The 27,902-nt window shown below is 29.8% G+C and overlaps 4 protein-coding genes across 15 annotated transcripts; 2 read left to right on the top strand and 2 right to left on the bottom strand.

Annotated features, from left to right (window-relative positions):
• Nucleotides 1-222: 222 nt before the first annotated feature.
• Nucleotides 223-6,392, bottom strand: LOC119607868 (ATP-dependent RNA helicase dbp2). The gene is made up of 4 exons (XM_037961983.1): nucleotides 6,249-6,392; nucleotides 3,312-4,657; nucleotides 1,272-1,450; nucleotides 223-1,177 (listed from the first exon to the last, which is right to left on the bottom strand). Coding segments are annotated over exons 1-4 (2,073 nt in total). The 5' UTR covers nucleotides 6,251-6,392; the 3' UTR covers nucleotides 223-631.
• A 1,043-nt stretch (nucleotides 6,393-7,435) lies between these two features.
• LOC119608217 (exocyst complex component 7) lies at nucleotides 7,436-12,046 on the top strand. The gene is made up of 9 exons (XM_037962534.1): nucleotides 7,436-7,722; nucleotides 7,799-7,964; nucleotides 8,027-8,544; nucleotides 9,894-9,955; nucleotides 10,019-10,478; nucleotides 10,550-10,838; nucleotides 10,900-11,222; nucleotides 11,299-11,432; nucleotides 11,803-12,046. The coding sequence occupies exons 1-9, from the start codon at nucleotides 7,675-7,677 to the stop codon at nucleotides 11,903-11,905; spliced, it is 2,103 nt and encodes a 700-aa protein (XP_037818462.1). The 5' UTR covers nucleotides 7,436-7,674; the 3' UTR covers nucleotides 11,906-12,046.
• On the top strand, nucleotides 8,980-9,812 carry LOC119608288 (protein matrimony). The gene has a single exon (XM_037962652.1). It carries the CDS (start codon nucleotides 9,092-9,094, stop codon nucleotides 9,704-9,706), a length of 615 nt encoding a protein of 204 aa, XP_037818580.1. The 5' UTR covers nucleotides 8,980-9,091; the 3' UTR covers nucleotides 9,707-9,812.
• LOC119608225 (agrin) lies at nucleotides 11,898-26,782 on the bottom strand. Of its 12 annotated transcripts, XM_037962640.1 has the most exons (8): nucleotides 24,496-24,643; nucleotides 20,948-20,996; nucleotides 20,550-20,865; nucleotides 13,745-14,121; nucleotides 13,580-13,689; nucleotides 12,999-13,511; nucleotides 12,741-12,938; nucleotides 11,991-12,682 (listed from the first exon to the last, which is right to left on the bottom strand). In XM_037962640.1, exons 3-8 carry the CDS (start codon nucleotides 20,833-20,835, stop codon nucleotides 12,139-12,141), a joined length of 2,028 nt encoding a protein of 675 aa, XP_037818568.1. In that variant the 5' UTR covers nucleotides 20,836-20,865; nucleotides 20,948-20,996; nucleotides 24,496-24,643; the 3' UTR covers nucleotides 11,991-12,138. The 12 variants fall into 12 exon arrangements, with proteins under 12 accessions (XP_037818553.1, XP_037818568.1, XP_037818526.1 ...); XM_037962625.1 differs by lacking the exon at nucleotides 20,948-20,996 and having other exon boundaries at nucleotides 11,898-12,682; nucleotides 13,580-13,686; nucleotides 24,597-24,731; XM_037962598.1 differs by lacking the exons at nucleotides 20,948-20,996; nucleotides 24,496-24,643 and adding an exon at nucleotides 26,768-26,782 and having other exon boundaries at nucleotides 20,550-20,897.
• Nucleotides 26,783-27,902: the final 1,120 nt, after the last annotated feature.

Here is a 27,902-nt window from a genome sequence, read left to right as displayed (position 1 = left end):
CAAAAGAAGCGTTATGACTGCCTATGGAAGTAAAGGTGAAACCATTACACTCAATCTACTCAAAGTGACTTCGTTTCGAAGGAAATTTTTCTTTAATCAAATCAAATTCTCCTTAACACATACAAGATAAGATGTAAGACCACAAGGCATTTTAAATAAAAACAAGATTTACATTTAATGGAATATATTAAATATTTATTTCACCAAAAAGCTGTTAAAATATTTATTTTTTCATAGTTTTATTTATTGGTATTTTTTATTGATGTTTAAATTTTTTCATTTAACACCAACAAGTGGTTACGGATTCTCACTAGAGATAAATTACTAAAACGTTTTAATCCCAACGTTAAAAATACATAAATATTTAGTAAAATCTTAAGTAGTATGTATATAAAGGCAAAATATATATTATAGAGAATATTAAAAAGAAAAATTTAAACACATTTAAAGGGAAAGAAAACGAGTTAAAAAATGAAAGAAAATCCATTCAAGTATAATAATACTAGAGTAATAATAGACTAATGTTATAATTAATTTATATATAAAAATTATAATGAATATGTGTTTAGTTTATATGTATAGTTTTGTTGTTAATTTTAAAAAGCCTCTTTCAAGGGTCGGTTTCTTTAGCTTAGTTCTGAACCGGTAAAGGAGGTGGTGGATACGCATACATATCCGAGGATGTGGGAACGACATACGCAGCTGTTGGTAGAGGAGGTTGTTGTACATAGCCGCCAGCAGCCAAATTTTTGGGTAAGTAATTTTCATAGCCTCCACCTTGATGAGGTGGTGCTTGGCCAAAGCGTGACTTTTTCTCTTCACTATTATCGTACGCTTGATGGGACGGGGGAGCTGATGAGAATCGCGATTGGTGACCATTTGAGCGGGTCATTTGTGTGTTGTTGGGATTTTGAGATCTTGGGGGATAACCACCACTGCCTTGTGGTTGCTGATGATGAGGAGGATATTGTGAATACGCAGGTCTTTGGTGTTGTTGTGCCTGATGTTGATCGGGACGGCCATAGTTGTTGTTGGGTCGGTTATTGAAACGCTGCTGATAGTTGTTATTGCCACCGTACGATTGTTGGGATGACATTTTCTTATATCCTTGTGAGTTGTTACGACCGCCTCGTCGTGATTGTGACGATGCCATGTCCACTAAACGGGGATTTATGACCTTAATAAAAAAATATTAAGAATTAGGATTTCAAATAAAATTAACATGTAATAAAGAATAAAGTTAAGGGATGAAAAAAAAAAAAAAAACTCACTTGATTTGCTTCCTTCAGGACCTGTATCAAATCATTAGCCTTATTGGCATTGGAGTTTGTGAAGAGAGTGTATGCCGTTCCCGTATTATTTGAACGTCCAGTACGTCCAATGCGATGTACATAATCCTCCGAATTTGATGGGTAATCATAATTGATGACAAATTTAACATCATCGACATCTATTTGTCGCATGTAGTGGAAAGAAATTCAATTTTTATGTTAACCCAAGGCAAACAAACGTTGCAAATTTGCAATATGTTTTAAGAACAAATATAAAAACTTTTATACTTAATTGGAACAAAAATTTATCCATCAATATACACAAAGTTGTAATTAGTTTTGAATTTTTTACAAGACAATCTCTTTTCAGTTTTCTATATATTTTTTTCATAATAGTGGACCTCGACCTTTTTCACATACAATTTTTATATAAAACTACAAATGCCTTTTCTTTTTTGAGACATTCGTAAATAAAGTATGGATTTGTATTTTATTTAAAATTAATACGAAAAAATAACATAAAATTTAAAGCTTAATTCATTTATTAACTAATATTTTTTAATAAAAGTGAAAAATATCTAGTAGAAAAATCCAGTGTGTACTTACCTCAATATCCGGATGGAGGAAAAAGGGTCAACCTATTAAAACTGTGAATGAGAAAGAATTTATAAAATGCAGCAATGACTACAGCTGCCAGAGGGGGTTTTTTCGGAAACCAAAGGATAATTGAATTTAGCTTTCTTATAATTATGTATTTTTATGGGAATTTTATACTAAAGCAAGGTTTAATATTCTAGCTTAAGCGTAACAACAAAAAAGTATATATTAAAAAGTATATAAAAATCGAAGTCCATTGTTTTTTTTTTTTTTATTTTTTTTTATAAATTTTTGAGAAACTGATGTTATTATTTTTGTTCACATATAATCATTGTATAAAGTTCTTCCCAATTATTTGATATATAATTAGGAAATATACCTAAGATATTTTCTTTTAAAAAGTCAGTCAAAAATATATTTGATAGCCGTAAAGTTGGATTTAATTTAAACACAATCAAATCAAGGAGACAATTGAAATTAAAGTTTTAATAAAAATCTTTCCCATTATCATCTCGAAAACCATTGGATTCATTTGAACAGTTTATAAAGAAAAATAAACCTTTTATTTTGATTTAAAATTTCTTCATCATTATATGAAATTCAGAAGATAAAAACCAAAATACTGCTTTGAAAACATTAGAAAAAAATAAATAAAATAAAAGAAAAAAAAAAAGAAATAGAAATATGAAAATTTTAATAATTTTTTTTTTTTCAGTTTCTCATATTTTTTTGTTAGTTGTGTAGTTATCCCGAATTTTTAACGAGATGTTTGTTAATCCACACTTGAGAACAGTTTCTAGTCCATTTTTTTGTTCCATCAGCTTTCGAGGAGTTAATTCCAAATTTTTATAATTAGAACTGATCTTATTATTTTCATTAAATTGTATTCCTTTTAGTTTTTTAACGACTTCATTATTTGTCCTTGACTGACCATATATAGATAATAAATGTGTTACAATGTTTTAACCAGCAATGTATGGAAAAAAATTCTCCTCATTATTTACCCCACACCAGCAATGAAACGAAACAAAAAGTAATAAAAACTAAACACCTATTCAGAATTGTGCACGTTTTTTTTTTTTGGGACGAAATTTTTTCAAACTTGAGTTTTTTTCTCAATTATTAAATAGGAATAAAAGTTAACGCGATTTACATTAGACACCTTCTCTCGTTATCTTTCAATATGAAATACAACAACAAAAGAATTTCGCAAATTAAAAGAAATAAACAAACGAACGGTGTTGGGTTTTAGTTTCGATTCACCCTGCAATTCTCACTGAGAACTTCTCATCAGCATGACAGGAATCACAGACGAACCAAAGTCAAATAATGAAAGAATTCATTAATAAAAATTTTCATCCACAGCATCACTCGCTTTGCCATTATAAACAAATCATAAGAACACTGATTGTGCAATTTGCAAATCATATACATAACTCTTACCTAAGCCACGAGCAGCTACATCGGTAGCCACTAGAATAGCATTGCGGCCATTACGGAATGAAGCCAAGACATAGTCACGTTCCTGTTGAGACTTGTCACCATGAATGGCACATGCCCGCCAGCCTTGACGCGAAATTGTGCGAGTGATTTCATCGACTCTCTTCTTCGTCTCCACGAATATGATGGTTTTGGTGTCCTTCTCGGAGGAGATCTCACCCAAGAGTTTAATAAGTTTGAAATCTTTTTCATTTTCATCGCACACATCGACAATTTGCAAAATATTGTGATTGGCCGACAAGGTCAGGGAGCCAATATTGATTTGAATGTAGTTGTCTAAGAACTCTTCGGCCAAGTTACGAACTTCTTTCGGCCAGGTGGCGGACCACATCAGCACTTGACGATCGGGACGAATTTGTTTGATAATTTTACGGATCTGGGGTTCGAAACCCATGTCCAACATACGATCGGCCTCGTCCAACACCAAGTAGGTGCAACGTTTTAAATTGGTAACACCGCGTTCAAGAAAATCAATCAATCTTCCAGGAGTCGCAATAACGATTTCGACTCCCCGCTCCAAATCTCGAGATTGATAGTGTTTTGGAGCGCCGCCAAATATACACGTATTGCGTACATGAGTCTGGGAGCCGAATTCGTTTGCGACTTGCTGGATTTGCTGAGCTAGTTCACGAGTGGGTGCTAGAATCAAAGCAATTGGGCCGTCGCCATGTTCCAAACGTGGTTGATTGTTAATATGAACCACGGCTGGCAATACATATGCTAACGTCTTACCCGAACCGGTTTGAGCCACACCCACCATGTCTCTCCCACTAAGTGCGATTGGCCAACCCTGGGCTTGAATTGCTGTTGGTTTTGCAAAGCCCATTTTCTTAATGCCACTCATAACGTACTCGGGAAAACCACCTTCGTCGAAATCAATACTTGGTGTTGGAATGCTTACACCTTTTAATGTAATTTCATTGGTCGATAAATAGCCATCGACTTCAGACTGAGAACGAGCAGCTACCGATTCACACGGCTTATAGAAGTTCTTCTTGAACGGAGTAAGTGTTAGCTCCGACCAGATGATGTTTGGCAAACGATCACCGGATGCAAATGTATTATTAGAATTTGCGTTTCCTCCCTCGAATTGATCTTTAGAGGAATTATTACGATGTTGGGGATTTTGGGGACGACCATAAGGTGTTGGTCGCTTATGTTGCATACCACCACCAGCGTGGCCATGACGCATAGGTCCACCACGATTTTGTTGCTGATCACGGTAACCACCGCCGCCAGGTCCACCAGCATGACGGCTCATTTGCATATTGGATTGATTATTTTCAAACCTGAAAAAAAAAAAAAACGAGGAAAAAAGAATAAAATACAAATTGCAGTATTTCTGATCTGTACAGAAATCTAATTTTTGTATCTAGCCTAGTTTTTTAATAACATCCCCGTCTATACAAAGTAATGGATACGCTCATACAAAATAAAAAATTGTAGTCTACCTATTTGTGTTATTTTTTAGTAAGGCCATAAAAATAGATTTGTTTGTAGATTATAACTGCCCTTTAAGGAATAGATTACTTTTTGATGAGTGTCTTGTTATTTTTTAACAGATTAGTCAGTTTTTTTAACTGGCATATACCTATATAAAAATATTTAAAATGGTATTTTCTTCCTCGGAGGTTTACAGTAGAAAGTATTAACTTTAATACATATGATTCAAGACAAATCTATACAAGTAATTTGAACGTTAACTGCGTATATATTTCCTCTTCTTTTTTATATATACATATACATACATACATTCAGGTATAGCTTTTAAGCTCTATCTAAAATTATAAACATTTTAAAAGCAATATTCTTAATATATAAAAATTCAGTGGAAAAGCCCTTATCAACATGTTTGAAACAGGGATGGCAAAATTGGTACGATGGCACTTTTTTGATACTATTTGATGTTCAAAAGTACCGTGATACTCCCGAGTCTTATTTGATACTCTCAGGGCCACAATTACAATATCCGATTAAGTTTAACAGATAGATAAATATTTTTTGTATGAAAATATTTAATATATAGTTTCGATAAAAAATAATAAGTTAAATTAAATTTAAATTTCAAAATTTTATTGAAATTTCAAATTCCAAGAATGTTTTAGCACATTTTTATATAAAAAATGGAATTATCTTAAATATATAACCAATACAGATCATTGCGAAATGGAATCTGAAGCTGTACATATTTTTATCTTGATTGACATTATATGAATATTAATCTAATTGAAAGAAATCATACGACTTTTACATTTAAAAGAACTACATACATAAGTATTAACTCCCAAAAATTATTATTAGGTTCAAACCTAAGTACACGCCTTGTCCGAATTCTGTCATGATAATATGGTTCTGCGATATACATAGCTATGAAAATAAGAGCCAGTCTAATTTGTATATCCATGATATAAAATTTATATGTATGCATGTAGATGTATACATACATATATTCATCTTTGTGAATGTATATACTATGTATGTATAATAGTTTCGTTTTTTTAGTATACATAAAAAAGTAAAACGTAATTGAATTTCATCAAGGGAAAAATTATACTATACAAATTTTACATTATAAAAAAAAAACATAAGTTTCTGAATAAATTTAACAAGCTACTTTTTCACAAATAAAATGACCTTTGTACCAAATTGTCTGCAAATTCTATATAATAAATTTGTATTTTAGAAATGAGTGATGATGCAGTTGCTAACAAATTTTATGCAAGAGTTATCGATTTTTTCACGTCGGCCATTTTGTTTTCTTTATACAATATTTTTTTCTTCTACCCCAATTTAATGCTTTAAAATCAGCTTAAATTTAACTTTAAATTAAAAATATCTTTATATAAACTATATAATTTTATAAAAACAGTATTTACTTACATTTTTAATATATTTTTCTGTAGATTACTATTGATTTAAAATATTTTTATAAATTTTTCTTATCTTGAGCACAAAGAATTAACCTACTTCGGAGAAATACTTTTTAAGAATGAGAGAAAATATGAAAATTGGCACCAGAGCCCTGCGACGACAATAATTAATAGCGACGTCACTAAAAATTTTTGCGCCGGCTTAAAGTCGACTTTAAGCCGCCTACGTTTACAGCTGTGTTTTCAAAATAAAAAGTAAAATTCAATATACCCTGCTCAATAACATAGCCCAGCAAAAATAAAACGAAGTACTTTAAAAAAATAACATTTATCACCACTTCAAAAGTAGAACTAAGTGAATTTTTTCACCTTTTGTGGAAGTGGAGTTTAATGACTTCCGAAGTAGCCTATTTCCCCATATTAATTAAGTCAAATTAGTTGTATTCTAAAATGCAACAATTTTACTTCCAAAAAAAAGAACATAGAAATTACTTATTGAGAATACATTCGAAAGTAGTGAAATCATCACTTCTGCAGGTCTTTTTCAGTACTACTAGTAGTACTAGTAAATTCTACTTCTTTTTCGCTTCTTTGGAAGTTATTTTTTTGCTAGGAGTGTATGGAAATCAATTTTTTTACATTTTTAGTTAAACTTGTGTATATCAAAAAAAATCTCTGAAATTTTTCCTTCCTAGAATGTCGTCTAATATGTTTACTAAAATATGGAACAATCTACTTTTTCAGAATTTAATCAATTCTTGTAGAAACATTTTGTTGATTAAATTAAATATACAGTTCTGCTAGAATTTGATGCGTGGCGAGGGCTATTTCAGTAATTATCTATTGCATTTTTCCTATAAACCGTTGAAAAATATTTGCCGGTGGCGTCTTTAAAATTTTTTAGACGGCTAGACATCGTCATCTTTTAAGTCAAAACGGCACTGATTTCTGCAGCGAAAACTTGAGAGAAAATAGGAAAATCGGCATCAGTGTTGGGAGTCTGGTCAGTGTTGCCATACTGCCATCGGAATTCTGTATTTTAATAAACTATTCAATTAGACAAATATGTTGAGTATAATTTTGTTAGTTAACTGTAGTTGGTAAAAATAATCATAGCAATAAAACATTAATTTCATAGCTATTAAATGAAATGTAAAACGGATTTCAACATTTGGCTTAAACATAATACAATTTTTATAAGGATTAAGTGAATTACATACATGTTTTATAAAAAGGCCTTTTCAAAAATATTTGTAACTATTTAACAATACCAACACAGATTGCAATTCATCAACAACAAAATACGATGCCAGATGTAATTAGAAAAGGCCAAAGCTGATATCGATAAAACAGTTTTAAAGATAAGACAGTATTTCTATAATTTTTTTTATTTACTAATCAATTTTCTTAATTTTTTTCTAAACTATTAATACAAAATGAATAACTTAGATACAAGTTTGCAAGTACATTCTAAATTGGAAAAGGTAGAGTGGGTTTTTCTTAAAAATTTAATTTCGTCAACAAAAAATACAACATTACATTACACCATCCCATTAATAGGAGACTTCCAATTTGGTTTTGTTAAGAGAGAGGGTGGATAAATATCATGACTTGTCCAATCAGATGTCTGATATCCTAACAGTATTCGAAAATCGTTTAGGGAAACTGGAGCAAACCATATTGCCAGTTTATCAAGAAACGGAGCAGTTGCAGAAACGTCAACACAGTATGTAAATTGTAATGAAAAACGAGCAATAAAATTTATTAACATAAAGCTTTATTGATTAGATTTGGAAGCCACCCTCAATTGTTTAGAAACTGTATTGTCCCACTATGATGTCTCCCAAGAAGTCTGCAATCTTATCCATCAAGGGCCCACCGAGGGTAGTGTTGGCGTATTCACCGAAGCATTGGACAGACTGCGCTCGGCCATGGAGTATTTTCTTCATCACAATTCCCAGAGCGTTGAATTGGAAAATGTAACTAGTCTGTTCAACACTGGCTGCGAGAGCTTAAACAATCACTATCGTTTATTGCTAAAGAAAAATGGCTCTCCTTTAAAACCAGTGGATATTTTGGATCTCATCTATAATGAAGATGATTCATCAAATGACGAATACACTTCTTTTAGACAGTTGACTCAAAGTACTAGGGAGGAATTGTTCACAATTTCCCATTGGTTGGAGCAGAATTTAAGATTTGAATATACCGTGAATTATGCCACCGAAAGAGGAGAAGTTGTATTTCGTTCTTTGCAAAATTTGAAAGATCATCAGAAGAGCAGTAGTTGGGGCAATGAGGCATTGGTAAGTCAATTGTATTAAATTTGCTTAGATTAAGTTTGGAAAATATTTTTATGATTTCGTTTATTTTTACAAAATTTTATTGCATTTATTTAATTTGATCTTTTTGTTAAAAAGGTTAAAATAATAAACTTTCGAACTAGTTCCCGTATAGGCAATGTTGTCTTCGATGACACTTATTTTATTTTTAAAACACGAAAATATATTTTTAATACTTTAATAATTCATTCAAATCGTTGGGTAACAATTGAAAAAATGTTAAATAATGACTTAAAGCAATTTACTTCAGCATTGCACATTCTTAAGTTATGTCTTTCTTAACGCAAATCAGTCATATGTATGTAACATGTATATAGACTTATTATCGTTGAATATAAAAAATGTTCGTTAAATTTCCAGTGGTAAACCGTTATAAATGCTTTAAGGAAAAAATAAACCAGTTATTTATATTTGCGTTTAGTATCGTAATTGTTTAGCATGTGTTAAAATCAATTGTATGTTTTTAAAAAAATCTACTTTAAAACAATAATAAAAAATTGCAAAATCTAAAATGGAAGATTGTCGTACACCGACTTTCACCACTCCCAGAGAGTTTAAATTTAATGTAACACCTACCGCCAAGAATTCCACTGTACACTCTTATCATGACATTCACAATATCATGGCCAACAGACGTTCCTTTACACCAGTCCACAACAACTATCGATCACCTGGCCTGTCACCCATTTACCCTGTTGACACACTCACCCATCACAGTTCCTCTTTTATGCAATTTAAGAAACCAACCCTGTTGGCGAAACCTGTTGTTACTTATACCGCCTCTCCCAAATATGGCGACAAGACAAACTTCCTAAGCCCTTGCCCAGCATTTGGCAGTAATTTTTCTACATCGCCCTCATACGGCACCTCCGATAACAGCAGTAAAAGTCCTCAATCAGAAGACAGCAAAAATATTTCTATTCTGGATCATACTTTGAGCATAAAAATCTTATTAAAAACTTTGGGTTTGGAACGTTACTGTGAAAATTTTGAAAAGGCTGGCATAGATTGTAAATACCTAATGGATATTAAATCATGTGATCTTATAAACATTGGTATTACGTCGCGTGAAGATCGTAATTGCATAATGGAAATGTTTCAAAATATTTTTTCAACATCAACCTAAAAAAGTAGAAAAACTTAATCATCCATTTTTAATAAATTTGTTTTTGTTTGTACCTTTTAATTAATTTTTTATATTGCTTATTTTAATAAATTATTCTTTGAACAAACATAAATTTCTTTTATTTAAAATATGTAGTTCTTTTTAAATTTACATTTTATTTATTGAGGTTATGCTAAATTTCTTGTAGAAATCTCGTCATTCTGGACGCCAGGAAACCAAAAAAAGTCCCTCCATACGTTTACAGCAAATGTAAGTAGAAAGTTTCTTTTAATTTATATAGATTTACAAAAATAAACTTAATTTTACACTCAGATTTGAACGTAAAGCCAATAAATTATATTTAAAAGCCACACAAACTTTGGAACAATCAACTGGTATTTCCATCAAAAAAGCCACCTCCCATTCGGAACATTTATCTTCAGAAGAATATGCTGATGGTGACCAAGAACTAGATAAATATTTAGTCATGTTGCTGGGTCTACAGCGTCTTCTAAATTGGGAACGTGCTCTAATGCAGGAAATCATTCCGACTTCAAAACAATCTGATGTATTTGCTAAATTGGCTTATAAATCAATTGATATGGTGGTTAAAGATGCCGAAGCAATTACAAATCGCATAATGCGCAGCATCTCACGTAAAGAATGGACTTCGGCTTTGGGTATATTTAAGACTTTGAAAAATGTTTTACTGCTACAACCAGATATCGATCGTACTTATGATGTACAACAGCGAGAACAACTGACAAAGGTTTTAAATAAATTACAATACACGGTAAGAAGAAACAGAAACAGAAATACATACTTAAGTAGTTATTTCATTCAGAAATTATCTATTGTTTGAAGGGTGCCAAAGCTTTGGAACATTTCTTGGAAGTCGTTAGAGGTGATTCAACAAATATAGTGGGCATGAGTTCTAGCACTTTGGGTTATGTCAATGTCCCCAAAGATGCCACAGTACACGAGTTAACATCGAATACAATATGGTTTATAGAAAATCTTTTAAATCACTACGACGTCATTGGTGTAATACTACAACCAGATGTACTCTACTCCACACAGCTAGATACAATACTTATGAAAAAATCATTGTCCGAGGAGGAACGCAATAAGGCTTTATTGGCCATTTACATAAGTAAGTAATGTTGTTAATATTTAATAATAAAAAAACTAACATTTGTTGTATTTTCTTGTAGAAAAAGCTTTAGCAGAATTAAATCTCTCCATAATGAATAAATGTGAACAATACAATGATCAGGCTACCAAACATTTGTTCCGTTTGAATAACATTAATTACATACTAAATTCATTAGTCACTTCCAATTTAATTGACATTGTTACTATTGCCGAACCCGATTGTCGCAATAGTTATATTGAAACTATTAAAGAGTTGAAATTTTCGTATCAGAAAACCTGGTCAAAAATGCTATCGAATATTTCGCCTTTAGATGAATTGCCCAAACCAATACAGGGTAAAGTTAAAGATAAAGATCGCAGTATTTTAAAGGAAAAGTTTTTGGTAAGTAAGATAATGAAATAAAAATAAAACAAGACGACTAAAGGGCATATTAATGTATATTCCCATTACTCGTTAGACTTTTAACAAAGACTTTGAAGAAGCTTGTAAAATTCAAAGAGGTATCTCTATACCGGATGTTACTTTGCGACAAGGTATTAAGCGCGACAATGAGGAACACATTTTGCCCAAATATAATGAATTTTTCAATGTGTAAGTACATTTATGTTTTCTATTTTACTACCTTTTATTTTTATTTAATTTGTTTAATCATTTCAATTTCATATTTCGTATTATTACATAAAAACACTAATTTTACAAGAAAAACTCGATTTTCATCGACATCTGTTTTTTACCAAAAGTGAACTTTTTTCTATAAAAATTATTTTTTAACAAAAAATCTATTTTCGCAACCGCTTTTTTTAACCAAAAAATGTTGCCATGTTCTAAAGATTCATATGTTCTATTTACATCCAAAGCTTATCATTTGTAATATTTATAAAAATTTCCTTCCATTCCAAGTTTTTACTATTTTTTTTTTTTTTTTCAATTTTTTTTTTCATATTTTTATGCCTCTTTATAGGTATGCTGGTGTTCAATTTAGTAAAAATCCTGATAAGTATATTAAATTTAAGCCTCACGAAATTAAGGCAAACCTTAATAAACTCTTCGACGATTCCGCTTAACTTATAATCACACAAATTTATTTATTTAATTTTTCTTTAATTTAATTAAATTTATATTATAAAGTTAGATATAAAAAATGTCTTATCGTATAACAATTATTAAACTAAGCAAATAAATAAATAATTTCATAAATATATTAAATATGTAAAAAAAATAATCGTTCGTTTAGCAAATTTAATGTTGTTCTTCAATTTTCAACTAGACAACTGTGGACAACAATGATGAAATATTATTAATATAAGAAATTCGTTGAGGGTGCTTCTGGTCGACCGCAAGCACCATAATGTAATATCGCTATTGTGTTATTGCTATGACAGTTTTCCATATCCAAAAAGCACTCATTCGAATAGGTCATATTGTCGGTACCACACACGGGTTCAAAGTCGGGTGGACATATTTTGGCACATCCTTTAAATTGCACATTACTTAGACATCTTTTTAGGGGCACAACGAAAACGTGTTTGCCACAATTTTCTTTGCGCATATGACATTCTGATTTATAGAATTTATTATCCGAACCACACACGAAATTGGGCGGTTGGGCATCACAATCGGTTTCACAGTCTGCTGTTAAAAGGCAGTTTTTCAAGGATACTTGTACAACTCTTAAATGACAAGTTCTACGTTTAAATTCACAATTGGAGGCATAAGTGTTGCCATCAGAACCACATACAGGGCCTCCTTCTATATCTTGCTTGGTGCAACGTTCACCACAATCTTTGGGCGGTGATTTTAAGTCGGTACAGGGTCCAATGTGGGCCAAATTAACTCCTCTCCTGCAATTATTAAAAATTAATTTTCTTAACAAATTCTATCAAAAAAAAAAACACTTACAAACAAGTAGCATGTGCCAATTCACATTCATTATTGTAGGTCTTGGCATCAGTGCCACACAATTTATCACTTTTTTTGGAAGAGAATATAGAACCAAAAAGATTATTGAAATCTTTGCAGGGAGGCAGTTGTTTACATCTAGATAAACGTGTCTTGCATTTATCCATGCTCATCTTTTGTATAGATTTACGCTGGGGCCTACAAAACATACATGATGTTAATGTAAAACTTCAATAAAATTATGATTTTATTACTTACCCACAATTTAACATTTTTAATTCACACAAAGAAGAGTAAATATTACCATCGCTACCACACACATATGCCGCACTATCGGTTTTGGGACATTCTGTGGGACAGTTCTCCACCTGATTTCCATTGCGTTCTTGAGACATACAGAATGATAGCGGCACTTCAAACACATGTTTGCCACAATTGGAGGAACGCATTTTACAGGGACTAGCATAAAGTCTACCGTCTGAACCACAAGTGGGTCGAGCTACACGCCAACATGATTCACGACACATTCTAGTTGATTGACAGTGCTTACGGCTGGTTTTTACCACACCTTGACCGCAAGTCAATAGTTTCATTTCGCAGGTGGAATTGTAGACATTGCCATCTGAAGCACAAATAGGACCATCCTTAGGGGCACTGTTACAATCCACGGGACAAGATTCGCGTATGGCGCTTGTATTACTGCAAGGTCCTACATGGGCCATCTTTACCGCAGCCATGCCAACACGACAAGCTTGTACACGTAACATGCATCTAGAAATCGATTTAAAATTTATTTTTGAAAAATATATTGTTTTTGTTTATTCATTTTCTTAGCATACCTGTTTAAGTAAGTACGACCGTCAGTACCACATATAGGATCCTTTTCACTGGGACAACGATGTTTACAATCGGAACCACGAGCTCTTTCACAACCATCTCTGACATCCTGCTTTGAAGGGACAATTTCATTAATAATATAACAAATAGCAACATTTACAAATCACCTTTATGGCACCATTTCTGGAACAAGTTTTCTTTTTCATATCACATAAATTGGCATAAATCAAACCATCCGAACCACATACTGGCTCAGCACCCACTGTCATACTAGGCGGACAGGATCTTGGACAGTTGTTGTTGCTACCACGATTCTGGCGTGGCATTAAGGTATTCATGGCTCCACTCAAATTGAGTAAACCTAAAGGATCATCATTTTGAAAATCAGCTTCTGTTTGTTGCAACAATCCCGCATTTTCCGTTGTTACTAATAGAGACTCATTTCCTGCAGCCAATTTTTCTTCTGGTTGTAACTCTATGCGGCTATAACGTATAACTGGAGCCTGTGCAGGTAATTTTATAATTTTAATTGGAGAATCGGTAACTGAAAATAAAAAGAAATATTTAATTACTATATAAAACAGTTATTAAAAAATTTCTTTAATCAGTTTTTAATTTTAATAACAAAACTGCGTTTAATTTTATGTTTTATAGCCCTGCAGCTGAATTTAATTAAATTTCGTTTTGATTATTTGCAATTTCTTTTCGAAATTCATTTACTTTGGCCCCCATGTTTATGAAGTCATTAACTCTTTACATAACAGAAATCTCTTCTACATATGTACATATGTACATTAAACGTTCATCACACTCTAGGTCATTCATTCATTCATACCCCACATAAAAATGTTAAATCTATAACTGCCATGTGCTTGATTTGTTTTAACGATCATGTGCGGAATTTAATTTAAAGATTAATTTCTTTCTTTCTTTCTTTTTTATTATTATTTTATTTCTTTTTAATTTAAACAAACACTTTGTCTATGATACTCTTTCTTACACCTATTTACAATGTGCGCATATTTTCATGTCTCAACTATTAGAAGAATGACCAACACATACACCACCATTCATTACTCGTAGTGTTGATAGTACATACGTCCACTTTGTTTTGATGTACATCAAAGTCAAAGATAATAAAATCAGATTTATACCCCACCATCCTACCTCTGCAACAAATGTGCCACATACGATACAAAATACAAGAAAAAAAAAAAACAAACAAACAAATCTTAAGAAAAATCAGTTACACAAACAATAAAAGTGAAAGTAGAAGAAATAAAATTTTAAAAATTTTCTTCTTTATGAATGAACTCCAAGTCTACTTTTCTTAAAGAAGAAACGATGCTATTAACATCAACGAAACCTTTAATTTCAAATTGAACAAACAGAAAGGAAATCAAAAAATTTTTAGGTTCAAACACATGTTTTATAAATAGAAATAAACATTCATACATTCATCTATCTGTCCATCCAAACTTGGTTATGATAGTAATGTTTTTCCTGTTACAAATTGCTAGCCATTCCAACCAACAAAACTTTAAAAAAAGATACAACCAACAGAAGAAAATCAGTTGTAAGTCGTTTCTTAAAACATGATATGATTGTTACTTTTACCATTTTAGTATTTGCATTTAAAATGAACACTGTTTCCAGTGTCTTATATGGATGAGTTAAAGTAATGAGTTAAAAGGCTAAAAAGCCGCTTTTCATTACTTATTCATTAGCAAGCAAGTACTTACCATGCTTGCAAATAACTGCTTAAATAGGTACTTACAAAAAGGGAGTTAAAAAGTTGTTTTGTTTTGGGTCCCTTTCAAAATAAAGTACTTACGTAACTGGTTGTATGTAAGTCATTATAAGAGTACTTGAAAGTAATGCAGACGGTATGTAGTAGTCGTTGAAAAGTACAAGTCATTAACGAGTTTCTGTTGTACGGATGTATTGCTAGTTCAGATTTAGAGCCGCTAAGTTTTATAACTTTCATTTGAGGGAAAAGTAATTTAAAAAAATTGAATTTATTTGAAATGAGATCCTTCAAAAGCTTTTTCTAACGAATAAGAATACGGAAAATAGGAAAATGGAATTTACTTTGAAAATTCTAATGGATACAGTGTATATGATAATAACTACAAGTAACATGACAATGTTGATAATAGTAATTCACTTTTTTTCTCTCACTCATATTTAGAGTAATCCGTTTTCATTTCTTTTAACAAAAACTAAAAGAAACATTAACTTTCTTTCATATGAAAATAAATAACTAGATACTATATGTATGTTAAATGTACTTTTATAAGTATGTCTGTGTGTTAATAGTGGCTCGGTTGCTCCTGTCTAAATTTGCCATAATAAAATTCAATTATGTTGTTTAACATACGAAATATACTTGACCAAGTGTGCAAACCATATCTATATCTTAAGATAGTTATTTTAACTAGTAGTTATAACTATAACTAAACAACCACTTAAATGCCACCTCATACGAGTTTTCTAAATTCTTAATAATAAGAAAATAAACAAGAAAAATTAAAACAATTTTGTAATTTTAATTAATGACATGTTAACACATTGTTATTGCATTGTTATGTTCCCAACAGTCTGCATTTGATCAACACTTAACGGGCATATGTATCTACCAATATAAAAAAGTACTTTTTTGATTTTATGGTACCAAGATTTGGTGACAAATTCTTACAACTGACTCATTATTTGCAATCTTTACCAGGGACGAAAGAAAATGACCTAAATTGCGAGAATGGTCTTTTCAATAGAGTAGCGGATATGATACAATTATCTCTAACAAAAGTATATAATAAAAGTACCAAAAGATTCGAATCCATTATTTCACAAAATACATACTGTAATACTGTGTGCCTTCGGTGTGTTAGCGGTTAGTGTTCTAGTCTGTTAGACCGGAGGTCGTGAGTTCGATTCCCACCAGAGACACTGGTAATAGGCCCGATGGAGTCTTAGGTTTATTTCTTCGGATTCAATGTAACTGTATGGATTTATACTGCTTAATACATGGTTTCAAAAAGTACCATTGGTACCCATTATTACCCCAACCTGTAATATACATTGTTAGATTTTCTGTACGTGTGTCTGAGAGATGTCGAATGACTAGCAGCCTACTCTCATTTCTCTTAACAACATAATTTATACCTGAAATGAATGTTTATTATTTCTTTTAATGTTTTTCTGTGGTGTGTATGTTTTACAGACCAGATAACGAAACCAGCTTAACACCTTTATTGGAAACTGACTTTTTTTCCACTGCTCAGCTCCATTAAGTGAGTGATAATAAAGAATGTTGAACTAGCAGTAGTAGTAGTAGTATGTTTTGGATGATCGTTACTTGCACAGTAAGACGTATTTTCAAAATTTTAGATATATTTTTGAACAAAGTCATATGTAGAATGAAATTTGTTTGTAAATTAAAAAGTCGAAATCTGAAGAACATAAAAACGCATATAATTGAAAACATTCTGATTGAAAATTTTGACACGGTTTTATTTTCTATAAAGTCAAAACATCTAAATCTTATTATTAAAGCTTACAAAATGGGTTTGAACGCGTTTAATTTCGTTTAATTGTAAAATTTCATATTAGCAGCTATTGTTTCAAATTTTTACTTTTTTCTAAACTTTCTTACAACAAACCCACTGTATTATATTATACGATTTTTTTACTAGTTCATTCGTTTTCATTTTTCTACCATTTAAGTGGTTTCATTAAAACAAAAAAATCACTGGCTAATGTATGTACAATCTGTATGAGATGTGTGTAGAAAGAAGATGCTGCCACTTAATAATCGCTTGAAAATGTTAAATGACTTTTTCTATTTCTTTTCTAGTTTTTATTGCTACAGATAAAAAAGATCGTTATAACGTTGTTAATGCTGTCGTTGTATGATACAATTTTAATTGTTTTAAATTCATAACTTACATAATAATACACTTTTTCCTCTTTAATTGATGGACATTATACAATTTCTAATTAGTTCTGGGGGTTTTTGCATAAGAAAAATAAATTGTCTTATACTTTAATACTAATTGAAATGATTATTTTTGGATAGAAATTTTATAGAGCAAAATTAATGAATGCATAGGAATATGTAGGAGTATGAGCATTAAGACATTTTCTAATTAAGATCATTTAAGAGATATTATTTTCATTATTTAACTGGTAAATATTGGGTTTCAGGTCACAAGTAAAGAAATTGCTTTTGAAATTAAAATGTAAATTTTGGCAAATATTGTTTCTATGCATCTGATAACTATATTTATTGTATTTAGGCTAGTAATTCCAAGAAATATTTTACTTTCAACTTTGTGTTGCTTTTAAGTCATGTTCATAAAAGTCATAAAAGTATCTGATCGATATCAATATACTACATTATTTTTTACTATTATTGATTTAATACTAAAAAATCAAATTTGTTTTTAAAACTAATTCGCTAATTAATTATAGATTTTTCATTTCCACTTTACTGCCAATTTGCTGCTGAAGTAATTTAAGTTATTTTTAATTGATTTTCAAAATAAATAAAAATCTTTTGCTTTAACTTTCTGTAAAAGTAGATGAAGACTAAAAATAAACGCAAAGTAACTATCATATAAGCATTTGATCATAAATATAACAAATTTTGCTCAGTCATTCATGATGATCTTTTTTTAAAGTATTTTTTTTTTTCAAATTGTTTTAAAGCTTTTTAAAAGAAATAAATAATTTCAAATTAAACGTACAATAAAAGAAATATAACGTACTAATGTAAGAATGAATGAATGCATAATTAAACCGTTATTTCTTCTTTTTTCTTAAATTTAATGCGTTATTTCAAATGTTCATCATTATAATTATTATTATTATTATTATAAAACACAATACATAATATGAGTGTATGTATGTATGTATGTATGTATGTATGTATGTATGTATGTATGTACATTACATTCGTATTTACTCAGCCATATATATGTGTATGTTATATGTATGAATATTTATTCTTTTAATGGTTTACAAATTACAATTTAATGAAAACAACAATTAAATCACTCAAAAGGTGGTTGGTGAAAAAATAAAAATAAAAAGAATTAGAAAAAATCAAACAACAACAAAAGGGCATTTCAATGGTTTTCTTCATTATTTTTCGAAATTTTGTTGTTTACTCGTATGTACAATAATGAGTTTGTATTATGAACACCGTGCAAGTGTGAAGAAATGAATTCACACACACTTTAAATAATGAAGAAAGTTTATTTTTTTCATTTGCAAAGATTATTATACGAAGGTAAATTTCAGTTACAATCATTTTAAAATATATTTCAAGCCCAAATTCAATATGTCGCTTGGAAATTTTATATTATAAGTTTTTATGAAAATATTTTTAGACAAATGAGATGCTAAATAGATGTTTAAATTTAATATTATCAGGAAAAATTGCAGAATTACTATCTATCTATCTATCTATCTATCTATCTATCTATCTATCTATCTATCTATCTATCTATCTATCTATCTATCTATCTATCTATCTATCTATCTATCTATTCTATCTATCTATCTATCTATCTATCTATCTATCTATCTATCTATCTATCTATCTATCTATCTATCTATCTATCTATCTATCTATCTATCTATCTATCTATCTATCTATCTATCTATCTATCTATCTATCTATCTATCTATCTATCTATCTATCTATCTATCTATCTATCTATCTATCTATCTATCTATCTATCTATCTATCTATCTATCTATCTATCTATCTATCTATCTATCTATCTATCTATCTATCTATCTATCTATCTATCTATCTATCTATCTATCTATCTATCTATCTATCTATCTATCTATCTATCTATCTATCTATCTATCTATCTATCTATCTATCTATCTATCTATCTATCTATCTATCTATCTATCTATCTATCTATCTATCTATCTATCTATCTATCTATCTATCTATCTATCTATCTATCTATCTATCTATCTATCTATCTATCTATCTATCTTATCTATCTATCTATCTATCTATCTATCTATCTATCTATCTATCTATCTATCTATCTATCTATCTATCTATCTATCTATCTATCTATCTATCTATCTATCTATCTATCTATCTATCTATCTATCTATCTATCTATCTATCTATCTATCTATCTATCTATCTATCTATCTATCTATTATTAGGTAAATACTATTGTCAAAAGACAGTCTATTAAATAGTTATAAACTAAATTAAATCCATATAATTAAATAATTAATGTATAAACCCAACTGTTGAAGTTCATAATAACAATCCAATTTGATTCCATAAAATTCAACTATAATTTAACCATTACAAGAGAAAATTTATTGATTTGACCACATCATCATATTTTCTTCTTCAGGTGGTCTACGCATTTCTGTATTTTCCATTAATTTATGATTTACAATATTTTTTTAACCATTATTGGCAATATAAAACAAACGTGATTAGATTAAAAGATCACCATTAAATGTAAATGAGGAAAAAGTTGCATAATAATAAATTAAGTGCGTTTTATTGGCAAAGCAAATAATTTTAAACAATAAAATTATTCAATTTGCTTTTTTTGAGAATTTGCCAAAAAAAAACAAAAAACAATTGATTGGACTACAACAAATAATAAATATTATTGTTTGGACAGAATTGATTGATTTAAATTGTTTCAATATAAAAATATCTTTCACTTTTCTTCAAACTTGTGCGTTTTTAATTTTAATTGGTTGACTTATTTATACATGAATTATGCAAACTTTTTTTGCAAGTGTAAAAGAAGAAAATGTCTTTTAATTTATTTTTTCCTAATTTTAATTTCTTGGCCTCAAAATTTGCGTCTAAATTTATTATTATTTGGTGGGATGTTTATTTTAATAATTTTCTGTGATTATACTTATTATAATGGCGTTTTAAATTTACTTCGTTTGCTTCGTACTTACCTGCTGCAGTATGAACATGCTGGCAAAGAGCCAGTATTATACAAATAAACAGCATTAGAGGATGAAGTTGCTGCTGCTGTTGATGAAGTTGCTGACGATGATGATGATGGTGGCGGTGTTGGTGGTGTTGTTGTTGTAGCTGCTGACGCCAGTGCCAGAATTGTAGAGTTTTTTTGCTGTTGATTTTGATGTTAACACTTTTTGGTAAAGTATTCATTTTTTTAATTGTTGTGTTTGGTATTAATGTTGTTGTTGCTTCTTCGGCTGCTGGCAATAGTCGAAACATTTTCACTGCACTTTCGTTGTAACGCTTTCGCTATTTTAACAATAGTTATTCACAAAATTAAACTTAAATAAAAAAAAAAAACGAACAACAACTAAGATTTTTTCCACTTTACATTTAGTTTTCTTTGAAACTTTTCAAAGCCTTCAAGAGTAGTTGAAAGTCTTTATGATTTCGTTTTATAGTTTTTGAAATAAAATTCGCAAAGAAAGTTAAAAACACATCATAAATTCATAAAAAATAAAAATATATTAACTTTAAACGATTTATATTTGTTAAATTAGTCACAACAAATTTTGGAATATTTTCAGTTAAAATTTAAATTTCAAATACATAGTGTTTTCTGCTAACAGCTACTCGTTGAAAGTATGAAGCGTTAAATGCGATTATAAAAATTAAGACAAAAATAAAACAATTAATAGAACAAAATTCCAATAGCCAGTAGTAGCAGTAGTAAGTACATAGTTAAGTCCAGCAGTCTGTAATTTGTTTGTTCATCCGTGCATGTAGAGATTTTGTGCAGTATCAACATTCCATACATAAATACTTTTCGTTTTTTTTTACAAATACACTAATAGAAATAAGAAGTTTAACGGTTGGGACTTTTAAAAATTCCATTAAAAAACGATTATTTACTTATTATGATTTTGACATATTTCACACCTTACACACAAAACTTATCAGTTTTTTATGTTTTTCTATATGCTTTCTTTAAAAATTGATTTTTAACAAAAAAAAAAACAAGATCCACCCAAATTGTCTAAGAAATTTCAAACAGCCACGAAAATTTAATTTCTCTGAGTGTAACAAGTTTTAATGAAAGTACACACTAATATGATTTTAATTGCTGTAAGTCGTGAAAAGCTTTTTGGGTTTTTTCAATAGTAGTAGATCACGTTTTTTACATATTAAGATTTATACATATATGTATGTATGTTTATCTGCAAACAGCTGTGAGCTCTTTAATAGCATTGTAAATTTGTATTTTCAATTTGATTAAAAAAAATTTGTTAAATCTTTATGTATCACATGTACCCCAATTAAACATTAATCGTTAGTTAAATAAAATTTAAATAACTGCAAAATTTTAACTAAAATTACAAATTGACTTTGCTATTTTATTGCACAGTACTGTAAATGAAATTAAAATAACAATAACAACGTCCGTTTTAATTATTTACATACATACATACACTATACGTATGTATGAATTTATGTGAGTAGATTAGATCGGCCCTTAAAAAATAGATTCGTCTTGAATAGGTGTCTGTTTTTTCTTCTCTACTGTAACTAAAACTAACTTATCTAGAATTTGAGGTTAGGAGATGTTAAAAAAATGGTATCTATTAAATTTAAATATTGTTTTTAAGAGCCGGCCTAATGTCGTTGGTTTGTATATTTGGACAATTTCTTTTATTTATGTCTCATTTTATTACAGTTAAATTTTCTTCATTTGTTGAAAGTTTTAAACATAGTTGTACTGCTTAATAGCTCCAGAAATTAACGGGCTTAAATTTAAATATTACATTCACACACGTACATATGTATATACATATTAATATTTATTTGTTTTAACATATAAATACACTTAGGGTAATTTTATGCCAACGTTTTTGCAAAAAAAGTTAAATGTCAGGTGTGGCGAAAATAAATTGTAACGGAACAAGAACTTTGAGATCAGGAGGATATATCATATCAGTTGAAATTAACATTCTTCAAGTTTCCTAACCTTTACATAAGTTTATAGTATTATACTGAATATTGCAAAGTTATCGACAAAGAATTTTTGTCATTGTTTTTCGATCCAATATTTAATATTGAACAGCACAGAACCAAAAAAGAATATTACATTAAAAATTGTAAACTTATGGCAGATCTATTGAATCTTTTGATATTCGTGAATCCGAAATACAATAAATATTTCAATTGCAAGTTTAGCTACTTCGATTATAAAAAATTTTACTAAATCAGTTGTAACAAAAAAAAAAAAAAAAAGAATTGATTTAAACCATGCCGTGGTACTTAATTAACTCAAATATAATGATTTTGGAGTGGTTTTTGACTTGGAATATGTCTGTAATTCTAATAATATCAATTAATATATCCAAAAATCAATTAATATTTCCAAACACAGAATTGCAGATAGACTTTTTAGATGATGGCGATCTTTAAAGAATGAAATTTTGTAAATAAACTGGGTAAAATAATTAATTATTGTCAATGATAGTAGTACTATTTCTCTGATACTCTGATTCTGAACTAAATTTAAAATATTTTGATTCTTCAGAAAAAGTAAAACGATATCTTTATGGAATGAAACCACTTTCATTTTGTGGATGTGGAATTAGAATACGTTTGATTTTTTTTATTTTAATTAAGAAATTTACTAAATGAAATTCTACTTTCGCTTGGAATGGAATTCTATGGCAGTCCTGATTAATATCACAATACCGAACATCAAAATTAATCATCGTCTCTGGTATCTGGTATCTTCTATACTATTGATAGTTCAGTCAAGTAGACTTAAATCATATTCTGAATCCTTACAATTTTCTAAACGGTATAAAATGACGAACTTTTCTAAGACAATTTAGCAATGTTCATCAGTCTATTCAAAGCCCGATAGAACACTATTCAAAGGAGATAAATGGCTAAATGTTTCCACAAATACTCCCTGTGTATAGTTAGTAGGATTAAAAAGATCCGATGAAATACACATAGGTTACGGGCCAATTATGTGCTCCTTTAACACAGTTTTTGGTGTAAATCAAACTCATGACCTCCAGACTGACGGAGTAGGTTATTTGCTACCGGTTATATGCTATATATAGGTTATATGCTACCCTTCCATCTACTATTCGGCCAACGTTAAAAACAAATTAAGGATAGGGGTGCTAATGACAAGTGTTAAAAAATTGTAAAATCGGTACAGATTTAGAATTCTATCTCTAAACAATAATTTTATTAAAAATTTCTTTAAAACTTTAGAAAAATACACAGAATAACGGAATACGAATTAAAATACAATTTCGCTGTATGTACTATTATTTATGCATATGTTTATGTACATACATATGTATGTATGTGCTTATGTACTACATACAATACGTATGTACATATGAAAATTTCATTGTGTATGTATATAATTCAAGTATTATATTTCATACAAGTTTGTTTATTGTTGGTTTATTTTGTATTATTGTTCTCAGTCTTTTCTTCAATGTATGTAGAATGTGCGAATCTCTCGAATTGTTTTTCACACATGCACTTAGAATGATGACACTTTCCATACTCACTCATATACACACTCACACCTGAACTTAAATATTTACTTACTACAAGTTGTTATTTTTCTGGTTCTACCATATTCTTTGAGAAATTCTTATAAATGGAGTTTGATTTGGGTCTGTCTGTTATTTCAGTTCTATGTCACACTATGACTCGTACTACTTTCAATTGACCTTTTGACAATTAAATTTGAATGAATGAACCTGAATACCATAGAAAGTGAATGAATGAATAATTCCAATTTCAATCAATTTATCATAAATCTGAGCTGATGATACTTGTCTAAAATGAATTTAAGTGTTTTTAATTGAAATGGAATTCATTGATAAAAAACGGAATAAATTAATATGAATTTATTTAATTTTATTCACTCACTTTAATTTTGGGCAGTAATTAATTTTTTTAGCAGAACTTTTATGTGTTTTTTCTTTCTTTAAATATTTAAAATAACGGTTTTTTAGAGTTGTTAAACTAACTTCATACAATTGCAATTGAACTTCTCTAATGTATTTTTTTTTTTTTAATTTTAATTAATTATTCTTTTCGTTAAAAATGTTTATTTTCAACACTTTTTGTTGTTTGTTAGTGCAGTGTTATTGTCGTTGTTGTTGCTATATTTTGAAAGCAATTTATATAAACATTTTCTTCGTGTTTCTTCTCAAGTCTGTGTATTTTATTTCATGTTCTTGATTTCCTCCTCACGATCCATTTAATTTTAAGACCACGTCTGGTGACAAACCGTATGCAATACGAGAAATTTAAGTATAAGTAATCTTTCTTTTCTTGGGTATTTTATATAAATATTTTTTTATTTATTTCTTTTTTTTTCACTTATTTAACACTAAAACTACTTAAACAAACGATCGACTGAATCGTAATGAAAAGAAATGTTTGATGCGCGAATGCTGAATGAGTGCTTGCCGCGTTATGTCTTCTAGTTTTATATACCCAGTGAAAGGCAGACACGACTGGCTGGCAGGCAGGCAGTTTGGCTGCCTGGTTTGCTACTACTACTGACTGCGTTATACTTACCATACAATGGTAATGCTACTGCTTACTACTATATGTATATTCAACCATACTAGAAGACCCAACAACTGGCTCTCTGACTGACTGGCAGACTGACTGAATGTGGCATCAAGCAGCAATATAAAGCTACAAACAAATTTAAAGCAGCAGTGTTCCTAACACATAAAACCAAAATAATCAGAAACAAGTAAGAGTATGTTATTCGACTGATCCGAATCTTATATCCCCTTCGCACATATAAGACGGGTTAAAAATTATTACTTACGAGCACTGATTTTGGTGCATTCATTGTATATAAAAACATGTATCAAATGACTCCGATTTATGCTTTAAGCAATTAATATTAGCGCTATATTTCAGCTTTCTAGTTTTAATTGTTTCTGGACAAAGTACTTACATACATATGTATGTTCGTATTAATGCAAGACATTTAGATTTACATATGTACATACATATGTATGTTACAAACGGAATAAGAAAATTAATATACTTCCCATCATTTCTGATGGTGGGTATAAAAAAAAATAATAAAATAAAAACCGCATGCATACATTATACGAATCAAATAAAAAAAATTGAGGCACGAGTACTTTTAAATTTACTTACTAACATTTCATACAATTGTTTGTTTATTTGTTATTGCTTCTACTATTGTTTTTGTTGTTTGTGTTTTTGTTGTACGTTGTTTGTTGGAGTCTGTTTGTTGTATTCAATGAGGAGTAAAACAATCAAAATCAACTTCGAACATCCAACTAAAAACCCAAAAAAAAAGTCTGTGAGTTTGCGCAGAAAATGAAACTTGATTTGGAGCTACTGCTGCATGTATGCCGCTTATTGTTTTCATAGCCTACTGGCTTTGTTTGGGGCTGTAAGGCAGACTATAATAATGCTGCCTGCATCTGAAGATTATACAGTGTGGCTAAAGTTAAAATAAACTGCAATCTCTAAAATCTCTGTCTATGTCAAACGAATTGACAAATGTTGATAAAAATTCTAATTATCAAATAGGATCGCATGGACAAATACGTAAAAAATACTTTTAATTTATAGAGTACATTGTGACCTTCAATATATCACTCAGCGTACACACTCTTTAGCAATTTCTGCAAACAATTTCTAACTCGATATACAAATTTTATTTAATTTGCAGACTATAATAATTGATGCACTTTTTTCGGCCGGGTTTCAATAAATTTAAGTGTTTTTAATAGAATTTCACACTTAACTATGGCTTTTATTTTTTGATTGTCACAAATCAATTTAAATAAAACTTTTTATTAAAATTTATAAAATATTTAAATAAAACATTTAATTTAAATTAAAATGATAAGTAAATAAAACCAATAAAAATCTATTAAGAAAGTATTTACAACCATATGATGGCATACATTGGGAAGCTTAAGACATATCGGGGTCTTACAGAAAACCATTCCTCACATTTTTAATATGTATTAAAGTTACATAATGGGAATAATCACTTCAATTAAAAAAGCATTTCCGCGAAGAATCATTTAATTTTTTAACAAGATTAAATCAATCAGGTAACTTAGAAATACGTTGAGCTTATTTTGATAACGGTATTTCAGCGGTAGTGGTACAAATAAAGTAAATTAAATACTTTATTATAATCTTTTTAAATATGTATATACATGCTATGTATGTATTAAAGTATCTCGCGGGTAACTTTTTTGTAGGCGAATCTAACAATCTCTTTTTTAAGTAGACTTAAATTCCCAGGAATCCGAAAGTTAAAAATCACAATATTTCCCGGGAATTTTTTCATATTAAAAACAAAAATAAACTTAAGTAAAATTTAATATAATTTGATTGATTGAGATCTTATTTTAGATAAGAAGAAAGAATAGTTGACTTACAATTCAATTGAGCCAACCCACTGTATAAACCAAACAAGCAAAAAACCCCTCACGTATCTGAGGGGCTTTTTAGTAATTTGTATGGTGAGCTAGATTTTACTTTTTATACCGATGTGTTTGCCACGATGCTGCCGCAGCCTGTTGGCGCATCTACAGCTGCAACACTGTATAAGCAGCTATAACCAATATTTGTTTTTGGTTAACAAATGGTATGTGTAAATGTGTAATTGTAAATGGATACTATGTATGACTGTGTAAATATGCATGTAGAAGGTAAAACCATATTATGCCGCATTCAACTTCAAACAAATTGCAATATTTACAAATATTGTAAAAACTCTCTTTTTTCAATACAACAAACAAACAACTGATAATAAAATTTACTCTAATATACCCCTTTACCAACTTTCAAATACGTATATATGTATGTATGAATGTATGTTTTAATACAGTATCAATGAAATATGTGTAAGTATTTGCATATTAAAAAACGGGTAAAGTTTAAATAAAATAAAATTTGCATTAACTTTTGACAGGTTTTTGCTTTTATTTCTTGCCACTTTTATATTTCCCCCTGAACAGTTTTTCTTTCTTCGAGTTGCATTAACCAACCGCAGTTTGTTCAATTTAAAAGAGATGATTGCTTTGACCCTCATTATGCTGTGGCAGCAATAAAAACAAAAATCTATTAACGCGGCTTGCCACATAGCCGTTAGCAAAATGTTGTTGTTTTATTTTTCTTGTTATCTTTTTTTTTGTAATGTTCCTTTCGCCAAATAAAAAAAGTGAACAGCATTTGATTTGTGGTGGTCTCTTGGTCAACTTGGTCTTTGGTCGCTTGTTGATGATGGTAGTAGTGGTGCTGGTGGTGTGGGGTGG

This window comes from Lucilia sericata, unplaced genomic scaffold (assembly GCF_015586225.1).
Source record: "Lucilia sericata isolate MDLA Ls3-8-SP2 unplaced genomic scaffold, ASM1558622v1 Contig000021F_arrow, whole genome shotgun sequence".
NCBI lineage: Eukaryota > Metazoa > Arthropoda > Insecta > Diptera > Calliphoridae > Lucilia > Lucilia sericata.
The sequence above is the reverse complement of the archived record's forward strand: the minus strand, read 5'-3'. Positions and strand labels throughout refer to the sequence as shown.

What these genes read in the sequence shown, in the direction of transcription:
- LOC119607868 (XM_037961983.1), bottom strand. An exon ending in TGTAGCTGCTCGTGGCTTAG is followed by an intron (nt 1,451 to 3,311) that starts GTAAGAGTTATG and finishes TGCGACAAATAG; the next exon opens with ATGTCGATGATGTTAAATTT. An exon ending in TCCTGAAGGAAGCAAATCAA is followed by an intron (nt 1,178 to 1,271) that starts GTGAGTTTTTTT and finishes TTTTTTATTAAG; the next exon opens with GTCATAAATCCCCGTTTAGT.
- LOC119608217 (XM_037962534.1), top strand. Translation starts at nt 7,675, where the DNA reads ATGAATAACTTAGATACAAGTTTGCAAGTACATTCTAAATTGGAAAAG. An exon ending in GTTGCAGAAACGTCAACACA is followed by an intron (nt 7,965 to 8,026) that starts GTATGTAAATTG and finishes TTTATTGATTAG; the next exon opens with ATTTGGAAGCCACCCTCAAT. An exon ending in TTTATTGGCCATTTACATAA is followed by an intron (nt 10,839 to 10,899) that starts GTAAGTAATGTT and finishes ATTTTCTTGTAG; the next exon opens with AAAAAGCTTTAGCAGAATTA.
- LOC119608288 (XM_037962652.1), top strand. Translation starts at nt 9,092, where the DNA reads ATGGAAGATTGTCGTACACCGACTTTCACCACTCCCAGAGAGTTTAAA.
- LOC119608225 (XM_037962598.1), bottom strand. Translation starts at nt 20,835, where the DNA reads ATGTTTCGACTATTGCCAGCAGCCGAAGAAGCAACAACAACATTAATA. An exon ending in GCATGTTCATACTGCAGCAG is followed by an intron (nt 14,122 to 20,549) that starts GTAAGTACGAAG and finishes TTTTATTTTCAG; the next exon opens with TTACCGATTCTCCAATTAAA. An exon ending in TTGGCACATGCTACTTGTTT is followed by an intron (nt 12,683 to 12,740) that starts GTAAGTGTTTTT and finishes TAATAATTGCAG; the next exon opens with GAGAGGAGTTAATTTGGCCC.